Source organism: Mytilus edulis, chromosome 4 (assembly GCF_963676685.1).
Source record: "Mytilus edulis chromosome 4, xbMytEdul2.2, whole genome shotgun sequence".
In the NCBI taxonomy this organism is placed as follows: Eukaryota; Metazoa; Mollusca; class Bivalvia; order Mytilida; family Mytilidae; genus Mytilus; species Mytilus edulis.
In genome coordinates, this window is record NC_092347.1 from 80,430,701 (window position 1) to 80,443,789 (window position 13,089).

Sequence of the window (13,089 nt, forward strand, 5' to 3'; positions counted from 1 at the left end):
ATGTTATTTTAGATTCTGGAAGAATTTGAAATATATGCGCCCGCAGTAAATGTCAGATTTTTTTCTACAGAAAAGGTAAATCGAAAAGAGAATAAAGTAGAAAGTGATCTATTTCATTTTTCTGCTCTAGGATGAGAAGAAGCGATTTATGTGCTTATTAGTATTGTAAACGCCAACATAGAAGTGAATTATAGACAAAGAAGAAAATTAAGTCTGGAGATGCGATTGCCTATCTTGTATTGGTAGTAATTTTGTAAAAAATAATCAAAGCGTTTGTATTGCTGTCAAGTTTGAAAAAGCTCAAGAAAAATACTATAAACAGTAACAGTAGAGGCTTAAGCAGTGTTGAAAAATGGTCTGTTTATTCTATAAGATTGTAGTAATATAACAACCGTTTTCAATAGATATAAATGTGTTTCTAATTATTAACATAAGACAAGATCTAATTAGCACCGATGATATGTGAAGGTATTACTTTTTGTGACATAAGCATGCGTCCATTCAGAACAGTGCTGAAGTAAGGTCACGTCTTATGATTTACAAATAATACTTTCACTGGTGTTGTGAATTTTTCATCTCGCCTGGAATTTATGTGAAATGAATATTACATTGTGCCTGAAGATTAATATTAAAAAGTTTTCTCAGCAATCATGACAAGAATGAAGTGTAGATTTAATGACGTTGGACTTTGGATAATTTGGAGGTCGTTCTATGATGCGTTATTGATTCAACTTTTATTTTGCTGTGGTAAGTAATTTGTATATTATCCACATCACATAGTCTGGTAATTATCTTCACACATCATAGAGATTAACCACACATAAGAGTAATTATGGCATTAAAAATTAAACTTGTTTTTCTTTGACAGTTAAATTGTAAACCTGATTAAGCACCACTTAATGGCTGCGTTCGCTATTTTTATGCGAAGACTACTGGTTATAAAAATGTTAGCATCATTTACTATTGAGCTGCTACACACATTAACACGAAAACTTCTAAGCTATTTCACCGTGTAATACTATTATGGGGTGTTTATTTTTTAATATACCAATAAACATACATTAAATAAATAAGTAAATAGCTAAAAACATGTGCTGGTTTCCGGCCTAACATTGTAAATGTAATGTGAGTAATGTTTGCGAAGTATCTAAATCCAAAATTATTGTCTTATTTCATGATCACATTTCATGTATTCATTATATATGCATTGGTTTTAGCGTGAATAGTACATCAACCAAACAAATCAAGTTCACAAAAAGTAGCCATCTACATTTCAGCATAAACAATCGTTGAAATCGCGCAATCTGTTATTATCGCTTGCGATAGAGCAAACTCTTAATCTTACTTGTAACAACTGTTTGACGAATTCATCAATGACAGTGAATATATATGTAAAAAAGTACAATTATAGACAAAGATGCCTAATAACTTAATACATGACTTCCAACCTGTACAGTTATTATAAGACAACACAGAGTGGAAAACACAAGAAAAACCACACAAGAAAACAACTTATTAATAACATAATATATCAGTGTTACCAGACCATAGGTACTATATTAACAGCAATGATACATAACACCGTATAAAATGTTTTTCTTTGATTTTGTTGTGTTGATTTTGTTTTAAAAAAAAACACATATTCTCATGACCATACTATAGTGAGTCTAAACGTTAATAAAAAGATAATTTAGACTATTTACTCAATTTACTCAATGCTTGTTTCTACAAGTAAATTTACCATTTATCGCACGAAAGGAAGAATAACAATTTTTATGGTCCTTTGAATCGTAAAAAATGTTTTCAGACTAAAGGGATACAAAAAGTTATGTTACCAATAGAAACAATTTGTATACGCAGACGTTTGAATGTAAAATATCAATAAATACCAAACAGAAAACAAAAACAAATTAAGGTTGAATGAACCACTAAAAAATACAGGGCATGCTGTACACCCAAAAAAGGTTACTGTGTTATACGATGCGCATGAAGTATTTTGCGATTAATTTATATTCAATGGCAAAGAATGAAAGAGAAATGGGATTGTCCCTTTTGTAAATAATGTATTTCTGTGGTCATCTGGGGCATATATATCCTATAATATGAGGTCGATCAAAGTTAAAATGGTGTCAGTTAAAGTTTTGAAGCGACGACTTACACGATTCCATGTAATCCCCTTGTAAGTAGGTTTCTTGTAAGCGGAAACTCTCTATCAAGGATTATACAAGCTCCTTCATTGTTCTATCAATACTGGAATATATCTACTCTATATGCATCTGTTGCTCAAATGGTGCAATTTAAAATGAAAAGTTAATAATCGAAAGTTGAGGTAATCTCTTTTGTCGTATAATTAAGTTCTCTATCGACCTAAAATCTCTATCGATTTCTAGGTGTAAGTCAACGTAAGAAATAGACCAACTTTAAGTAAAAACTTTCCGTTAAATACGGAGATTCTTTTGGTTTATTTGCAAGGCCATTTGATCAAAATAGTGAATTTTACTCCGCCATTTGATCAAAATAGTGAATTTAACTCCGATGCCCTGGTTACGTTGAGTGCTACGCTTTGTGAACGTGAAAACGTCATGCAAAATCTCTATGAGTGGAACGTATGTGGTTGTTTCGAGGTCATTTGTCTGCCTGTATCAAATTTACCCTCATTTTCCAGTGGCAGGCTTAATTTCCGACCTTTAATCAGACCGAGATACCTTGCAGTATCTAGCTTTAATATTTCATTGTTATTTGTTTTCTCTCGTCCTGAATATGCATGAAATATTTATCAATTATGGACTTTTGACGAGGTCAATACGTTATATATGGACCTGTTAAGATTATATTGACCTATAGGACGAAGTCCCTGTGTCAATATAACGTGACAGGTCAATATATAATGTATTGACTGAGTGAAAGACTTAGTCCTTAATTTCTATATTACATATGTAAATAGAGTATTAGAAAAATTTCAATATTCTTTCTGAGTATTTTTTAATTGTATTTTACAAGAACTTTAACATGTTATTGTAATGTTGTTTTTTTTTAAACTTCATAACTTGATGCATTATCATTCTTGTATTCTTATCGTCTGCATTTAACATAAAACTCTTGAAAGCTCTTGATAAACTTGCAAATGTTCTTTTTCTGGTGCGGCGCTTCCTCTGTGGTTGCTATGTATGACGTCACTCATCTAAATTTAGTAACATTTTAATATTGACCACCAATATACGTATAAATAAAAACATAGCGTCAATACACGTAAAAATAGAAACGAGGCGTTAGATACGTAAAATAAACTTTGAAACACGTGATCGTCATATCCAATGAAAACAATTGAATGCTACACCATATACATGATCATACATGTAATATTTGACAGTAAACGTTAAGGATTAAGTGTGAGATGTGAGATGACATATTTGACCGACTGCTGTGTAGTAAGTTGCCATTGCTTACCACGACTTGCCTACTTGATTTTGAACATCAGATTCTGCTCTCTTCTAAATGTAGTTTACCTTTACAATATCGTATGCGTTTATTTTCCAATAGTAAACTAATTACTTACTAGGCTAACATTCAAATGTGTTTTCATGTGAATGTATTTTTAATATAACATATATGTCTTACAGTCTAGCTAGTCAAACAGACCATAAAAGTATACGAATCTAGCAAGAAAATTTTACCACTGTTGTAAACATTGTTATTCTTGGTTTGAAATGGACAAAGCCAAAACAGCACTTACTCAGTAATACTTCTTAGAATATAGGATTGTAATCTTACTGCTGATTACCTTAAGAGAAATAAATGCTATAAACACTTACTACGGTAATTCTGATCAATGACTGGCCTTTTATTCACTTTGATACGTCATCCATTACGATTAGGTACTATGAGCCAGATCGAGGCTGTTCTCGACATGATGCTTCCTTTTAAAATAAATTCATTTACTACCAGTACCATTAATTTTCCACAGGCTGAGTAGCTAGGAAACTTGATTAACAATATTATGATTGATGAAAAATAAAGTGTTACGAATGTCAATATGGTACAATAGCAAAAGATTGGATCATGTCTTTTCTTGATATCGAGTCTTAAAGTTTATTCGATTTGTGCATGTTAAATATTGGTTAATAGACTCAAATTCTAACACAATTTAAGTTTATCTATTGTGGTACTGATCGATCAAACGCATTATCTTTCAATCACCTTTTTAAAATGTTTTTAACTTGTTTAACATAGATATAGGAAGATGTGGTGTGAGTGCCAATGAGACAACTCTCCATACAAATAACAATTTAAAAAGTAAACCATTATAGGTTAAAGTAATGCCCACATTTAGTTTGTTTAAATTGATACATTGTATATACCCTAGAATATAATGAAGCAATAGGAGTTACAAGCACATAAATCTAAAACATCATCACTATTTTCAATACTCTATTATGAATGTAATAATTCAGCGAATTTTGAAGTACAATGTCATTTTTTTGTCAGGTACTATCACCTTTTGTTCCGTTTTTTGCCTGTAATCAGATTTCACCTTAATTTAAAATGTTGGCATTGTTACTTGGAAAATTTTGTTGGTTTTAGCAAAATTAACTATCTAAAAATATAGAAAATCTAAAAATATAGAAAAGTGCGTTTTTAATGGGTGTTTTTTTTCTTTGTGACCTTTTTCTATTCAATGATTGAAATGTCCAATAGGTGCGCATATGCTAGAAAAACAATTTATGAATTAATTTTGTACTCAATTTAACCAAAGACATGTATATATGTTTCGGATTTAACCATTTCAACAAACAAAATAGGTTAATTTAACTTAAAAATAGCGCGAAAATATCAGAACAAACAAATGTCAAATTACAATTATTTTAAATTACCATAGTATTACGCTATTTTATGGTATACGCACATTTTTCATTTGGCGGGCAATGTAAATCTTGACTTTTCTTGTGCGTCTCATCTTTTGTTGCATAACATTTTTACTTGTGAGTCATTCGCTGAGTAATCTCCCTTCTAAACATGATTTTGTTAATTTATACTTCATGTTACCGGATATAAATCAAGATAAGTGTCATTTTTACATACAATATAAACATTTTACCATGTAATAGAAAATTATAAATCCATTTAGAATTTTGTTTTTATTTAGTAGACTTTTGCTGGGTGTATATTAAACATGTCTTTTGCAATGAAATATATATACAAATAAGCTTTCATTTCAAGACATGGCATGGACGAGTAAATCATCGATTTTTTCGTTAATTGGTTTTACATTTTCTAAAGCTTGTCATTTAAAATGAATGGTGTATTTCCTTGTTACCAAACATGTCGTAAATTTTACAATAATATTATCATACCGTTAAATAAAACAGGAAAGAAGAATAGAACGGATGCGTAAGATCTTTTAGCCAATTTCGATAGACAACAGCTCACACAAAAAGTAACATGATTTTTATTGACAGTGAATTGAGAAAGCACGAATGATTTATGTTGCTTGGGCAAACCCAGCCAATAAATTCGCTATTGATTAACTCTAAAATCAAAATTATGAAAATTGCTTTTCTTTCTTTCGGAAGAAAATATAGAAAAGAAATTTAGGCATAATGTTGTTGTATGAATATTGAATGCTGATTATACAGTACGCTCTATCGAGTTTTAAAGTTAATATACAATAGATTAGTTACGTAATAAACTTTCGCTCAGTCCGTTCTTACTTCAAATAGTTAAAAATGCTTGACCTTTTCATTGTGTTTGTGATATTTAACATTTTCCTCCTATGGTGTGATTTTTATTTTCCATATTGATCCATAAAGTGCTTGGGTACATAAAGTTAAAAGTATTTCCGTTTGTTGTCAGCATAGAGAGACCGTGGTTTTTTTTAATTGTCGTAATTATGCTTTCGATCTGTCTCGTTCTTAAAATTGTCCTCTGCCTTGATTCCTACAGTAATACATGTAATTAATAATTTATGCTCCTGAGGAAAAAGTCATATTTTAACTGCAAACTTACATTTAACGCATCAAAAAATCACTAAAACAGTTGTATAATTTATATTTTAGGGAAGGCATGTTTTTCTTCTTCTCTTTTAACAACAAGAAAACATACAGGAACTCTATGCCCTTTCGCTAGCACTCACAGAGTTGATTGTATGCCTCATTGTCATTATTTTAACGTCTACATTGTTGCGAAATATAGCATGTTCTGCTTAATGTATGCATTCTCATATTTTCAAGTCTTTTGAATTATAGTTGTAAATATAAGAGAATTGGTTTCGGCTAACCCGGGAAGAAGGTTAACGTTTTATGCATTTCCCTTATATCTAGCTAAGAGTTGCTGTTCGATCGCTGTACTACAAATGTACACAGACACTTTAACTACCCTGGCGGAAATGTCGTGTTCTGTGACATGATGCAAGTGCTATCATAGAATTGTCTTGATTGAATCAAATAGATATAATCATACCGCGGAGGGATTGAAATTGATGTTCAGAACTGATTACATATTTATTTCCACATTTTATCTTTCCTTAGAGGTAAACATACAATTATTTGCCTTCAACAAAACAATTTTGAAAACGATTGTAAAAATCTAAAGACAATTAATTGCAAAAAAATAAAATTCATTTATTCACAGCTGATAAAATTGGAATTGGATTATTACGAAAGTGCAGTCAGATATTCTAATTATTTATTCCATTTCTTCCAAACTGTCAGAACTTCTATGAAAGAAAATGATACATCTGAGACCCAAATTGAATTATATACCAGCTAAAGCAAATGGCCATTAATAGAACTGTAAAATCTCTATGGACTTATAAAATTCCATTTAAGAAATTTTTGTTATTATTTCTGACAGTTGTGTCATATGTTCCGTAAATTATCTATAATACACACATCAAACTAATCAATTTTCCCGATCCAAATTCAGCCAAATACAACCGTATGTTTACAAGACAATTATAAAGTGTCCATATTCCTGAATTGCTTCAATATTTGACTAATTAAGAGAAAAACTACAATAAATGAATTCAAACGGTTCTTGAAATTGTTTTTCTTCCAACTTTTGATCTCTTATACTTATATATAACCATTAATAGACTTGACGTTTTAATCTTGCATTAAAATGTTGCAAGGTGACCTTGAAGGCCAAGTGGTCTAAGTAATTCATCTATCCATAGCCTAGTATCAACACTGAGGTTGGGAGTCCGAACCCCACACGTGGCATATGCATTAAACTTCAATCGTAATCAACTATTATGTAATAGTTACTAGTTTTCCTGCCGAAGGTTGTTTGTCTTCTTCAGGTACACCGACATCCCCCACCAGTGCAATTTGACAGCGACGATGTAAAGAGAAAAGCTGAAAAATGCGTTATACACCAACAACATAATATATATAAATCATAAATTTTCTTGATTTATAGCAATATTTAATCAAAGTACAAAGTGTATTCGTTTTGCCATAACTTTAAAAAGTGGAAGACTATGAGAGTCTAAGATCAAGACAAAAGTACATGTAAAATACAATTTTGAATCATATCGACGTGAAACAGTGTTTATGATCAAATATAGTTTACAAGTACTTGCTGCTACAAATTCATAAAAAAGTAAAACTAGAAACAAATGTCGGGGTCTTAGAATTAAGTTAACCATTAGGTTTTGTTCAATGCTATAAACCATACGTTGACCTACATGTATAGTGTCACACATCAATGTTATTTGGACTCTTGTGGTAGATGTATCATTGACAATCATATCGCATTTCCATATTTTTATGTCAATAATGAAACCAGAAAAAATACCTCTCATTTAATGAATGGAAACGCTTAGTGGTAAATTTAATCAAATGTTAGCTCCCGAAGCTACAAAAACTTGTTTGTGACTTAACATGTGTACTTTTACTCTAATTCCTTAAGCATAATGATTTCTTGATAGCGATTAACTTGCCTTGTAACAAGCAAATGATATATACAAGTTTTGTTCCAACAGGGTTAAAATGTACTTGATCATTATCATGTAAATGATGCTAAGTATCAATAGAGCACAATTGAATGCTTGGTTCTCTCTTGCAAAAAAAAATCTAATTGTTACATCAAAGCCAGAAATGAGAGGTATATTGTACTTTGTCCATCTGCTTATTGGTACTTTTGACAAGGGAAAATGCATTGCAGATTTATTTAGTAAAGTAGATGTTATGTGAATTATCAGGAAAGGAATGTTTTATAATTGACTGAATAATCACTGTTGGTTAAATGTAGCAATTATACGATTTTTTGAACTCTTCATCAAACAGAGCTGAAATTGTTCAGTTCCTAATTTTTTGAGTTCAATACAAAAAGTCATATTCAATCGATTCGATACATCTTGAATAACCTTCTCAATCTTTTTTTTTTTTTAAATTTAAGTTTTTATCTAAAAATGATGTCATCATATAGCAATCAAACAATCAAACAGAACAATGCGTGTATTGCAAACAAAACCAAAAAAAAAAATAAAAGCCACACTGTCGTAAAAAAAAATACAAGATTCAAGATTCAATATTTTATTAAAGTCTCACTCCTTGCAATACATAAATATACAGTACATACAGAGTACATACAGAGATTATACACAATATAAAACAGACAATACACAAATATAAAATACAAGTACCATTCTATTAAGAATTATGATGGTCCTGACTTTGTTCAGGCACAAAGTATGTGTAGTTTGAACCAGTTTAACGTATGCATAAACATCTCATATTTTTGCCTGTCACGTAAAAATAAAACACACAATTTAAAAACCTGCATATTGCAGTTACCAACAGGATGACCACTTAAATTGGATTAATTGACGGCGCATAACTAGGAAATGTAACATCGATCCTTCAAAATAGATAACGGGATTGATTTTCTAACTGTTGACATATTCAGAGTTAATGTAAACTTCAAAAATTGTATCTGCTTTTCTTAAAAGTTTTAATTGTGTTTGGATATTGTCTCAATATCATCTGCTTTAGATTCTGTCATGTCAGCTGAAAGAAACAGTTGGAAACGGATATTGTAGAACGTTAAATTGGAATGATGATGAGAAAATATTGCAGACTGCTGTTCTGCACTAGTTAAAAACGCCTCAAAAGTATTGAAACAAATATACCATTCCTTGGAATATATTTGTTAAATCTGATTAAACCGACTGAAATGTGAATGGGTGTATCCATGTATTAAAAGTATTGTTGTGTTTTCTTATAGCAGTGAGCTTCACATATTCAGAGTTTACGACATTTAAAATCAGTACTTTTAATACTTTAAGTGCAATGTTTTCTGTATTTATTTACAGGACTAAGTGCTTGTGCATAATAAGACGTTCTAATAATGCTCTAAAATAACAGTTGAATAAATGAGTATAATATAATTGTACTACCTATACTAACATATTTACCTGTTAAAAAACGTGCGCAAATGTAATGAAAAGCTGCGCGCAAACGTAACGATTTTGCGTGCAAATGTAACTGCATCGATTTGATTATGATACCCTAAAACAAAAAATAAAATTAAAACGATTTTTTTTTTCACCCATTGTACTGACATCCGTAAAATTAAAATGTTATGCCAAAAAAACTTGTTTTTACTAAATTGTGTATCAACGGACATAAATATCTAAAATAAACTAACCATACAACACTTGGTCAGCACCTCATAAGGAAGTGTCATGTCATGTTTGTTTTCATTCCATTCGGTGGTTCTTCAAAAGAAAACTTCTTTGCATGTGTGTCAAAAAAATGTCCTTTTTTAAACTAAGTCCCCTGCTGGCAGCCATCTTGGACGATGATTCAGCTACAAAGCAACAACCCTTGGTCAACACCTCAAAATTAATATTCAGGCCATGTTTGGTTTCATTTCCTTCAGTGATTCTCTAGACAAAAGTTCAAAATGTATAAAATTAACAAACGACGGACCACGGACGCCAAGTGATGAGAAAAGTAAAGTTAAAGTGAACTAAAAAAGTGCATGTTCTATCTTTAGCCTTGTAGCCTATTTTGCTTGGCAAGGGAGGTCGTCGGACACATTTTTTAAAACTTGATACCCCAATGATAATTGTGGTCATGTTTTATTTAACTATGCACAGTACTTTCAGAGCAGACGATTTGTCAAAATTAACGACGACGACGGACGCCAAATGTTGATAAAGTGTTGATAGAGCCAAGTGTCACTTGGCTCTTTAGGCCGGGTGAGCTAAAAATGAATGTGTACTACTTTTTTGCGTTTTTAAAATGTTCACGATCGATATTACCATAACAGATAACACAATTGTGTGAAACCATCATTTTGTGTATTCTTAGACGCTATATAGTGGTTCTTGACTTGATTACATGTAATGCCTTTGGTTATATTTTATGTACCATATTTAACAATCTGTTTCACTAGGATCATACTTCATAACAGCAACGGAATGTACGATGGACGTACATCGATATACAAGTATAAATAAGGAGAGAGAGAGGTATGATTGCCAATAGGACAACTATACCAAGTAGAGTCCATAATGATATGGACGTTACCAACTAAACCATCATTGTCATGCAGATTTTTAAAGATAGTGAAGCTCTAAACCTGATAACTTGCACCGCTCAATATCAATAGAATTTACTTGACAAAAATAACGCCGTCTTCTTAACACGAAGAAGACGCTGGAATAGTAATTGGATTTTAGCTGTCGCATATTATTCTGTTTAAAAGCTAATCTTTAAATCTTATTGGTATTTAGATGAAATGCAAACTGGCATGTAACATGAATTTGACCGCATATCGGACGTTAAGTCTAGAGGGGAATGAAAAATATTTTCATGTCAATTATCATTCATATGCTGAAAAAATTTGTATTTTTATTGATACCAATCTGACAGAAATTGAGTGATTATTGTATTTTTGTCGACGATACTAAAATAGTCATTGCAGTTTTAAAACTTATACAGATATGAGACAAGCAGTTTAAAAAATAAAGCTCTCGTTGATGGAATCCCATGAGGATATTCTAGCAGCTAGAAATTTCCCTTCACCCATGCGAGATTTCAGTTTCACAAATTCTAAATCGGTTTGGTTAGTTGAAGGACGCGTTTTAACCTAATTTGGCAAATAGTTTTTGTTTGTAAAGATAACCATTACACAAGATTAAGTTGTATTCGATGAAGTTAGTGTTGCGTCGTCGTCGTCGTTAATTTTGACAAATCTTCTGCTCTGAAACTACTGTGCATTGTTATTCAGTTTTTTGTAGACTTATTTTTTCTATTCTTAGTATTCGTTTTTTGACTGAGTGTTTTCTGATTCTTTGACGATGAGTTTTTAATGATGTCATGTTATCTCCCGCCACTTTTTAGAGAATTCAAACATATTCTGGTTATTTTGAATTCTATTGTTTTTAAGACGACAGACGACAGGATGAATATATATTTTTTCATATATGAAAATATTTTTTTCGACCTCAAAATAAAGCGATGTGAGGTAGAATGAAATTCAAAACAGTGTGGCTGTGGCCATTGATTGACACATTAAATTCATCCATTGACTGGGACAATTTACGTGAACGTTTGTCTGTAACGATCACTGTTCACGACGTACCTACGATAGACATTTAAACTGTGGGGTCACCAAAGGTTTCTTAACGGCTTTAATTCGAAAAAATAATCAGGAATAACCTTTATGTTTTGATTTATATAATTGATATCAATCAAAACATCGTGTTATTTCTGATTAATTTTTTCGAATTACTTTATTGAGGTGTTGAGAACCTTTGGTGACCCCATAGTTTAAGTGTTTTTAAAAAGTACATAGTGAGCATTGGTCGTTACATACAAACGTTCACCTAAATTGTCCCAGTCAATGGATGAATTTAATGTGTCAATCAATGGCCACAGTCACACTGTTTTGAATTTCATTCTATTTGTTTGATTAAGATTTCGCTTCCATTGAACATGGACACATATGTGACCATTCCCTCGGCCCGTCAAATTATGTACGAAGGCATCCACTGTATAAGTATAATTATGTCTATACTGATTTAGAGTTTTGATAAGCATTACATATAAAATATAGTTCATAATTCTTTGCTCAAACCTGATAATTAACCATATACGGTAACATTCAGTCGGGATTTTCTACAGATTTTACCTTTTACGTCTCTGTCTCAAACTGAACTTTTTCTCCATATTACTTTTATAATTGCATTGTACATCACATTTCATATCAATAGTAATTAATTAACAACCAATAATGTCATAATAATAAATTATTCCCAAATCTGTTTGTTTCTTCAATTAATATGTTCAACATTTTAATATCAAATCATTCGTGTGACATTTGTCACTGGCGCTTATATGCAGACACTGATTAAAATACGTAAATCATACAAATGACATCAAATTGAGCAGATTATTTTGATATCCATTCTTCACTTGACTGAATTTTTATAATTGAAAAGGTCATGCATACCGTAAATTTCCGAAGAAAATTCAATTTTCAATTTTAGATAACAGAACGTGTGACCAATGTTAAAAAGTTCTCTGTACTGCGTAGGCATGTTTAAAACTTCTCTTTAAGTTCAAACTCTTTTGGGACGTTGATATTTTAACTGCCATTCAAATAAATATGTTACAATACATGTACAAAAAAATCTATGTACATGTACAACACCAATTAACTTAAGGAATCGGCATTACACGTGCTAGCTCATAAGATATAGCATAGCTGTTCGCTGTAGATATGTCGCAGTATTAACTCATTGCGAACTCGTCTTGGTTTTTTTCTACATTTACATATGTAGCGAAGAAGCAGTAAATATCAATTGTATTTGTCTTTAAATCAAGAAATTTGTCCGCTATCCCTATATTTTTAAGTTGGGTTTTGTTTTTGTTTTTTAGGATTATTTTGCTTTTTTTGCCCATCATTATTTTTTTGGATTTTTGCTTTGGAATTTCTCATATAAAATCGGCTGTAAAATAATGAGTACGTACATTGGGTGTGTTATGAGACTTATCTGCATCTATTTCTGACATAATAAAAGAGCAAGCCTATTTCACTCCATTTATAACTGAACAATTTGTGTCACTCTTACAGATT

General features: G+C 31.3%; 1 protein-coding gene across 1 annotated transcript in view; it reads left to right on the plus strand.

Annotated features, from left to right (window-relative positions):
- The first annotated feature begins 311 nt into the window (after positions 1-311).
- LOC139520675 (zwei Ig domain protein zig-8-like) overlaps positions 312-13,089 on the plus strand; it is a 42,664-nt gene continuing 29,886 nt past the window's right edge. Inside the window, exon 1 of the mRNA XM_071313532.1 lies at positions 312-747. Within this exon, the coding sequence (XP_071169633.1) occupies positions 651-747 (97 nt within the window). The 5' untranslated portion in view covers positions 312-650. The remainder of the gene's footprint in view (positions 748-13,089) is intronic.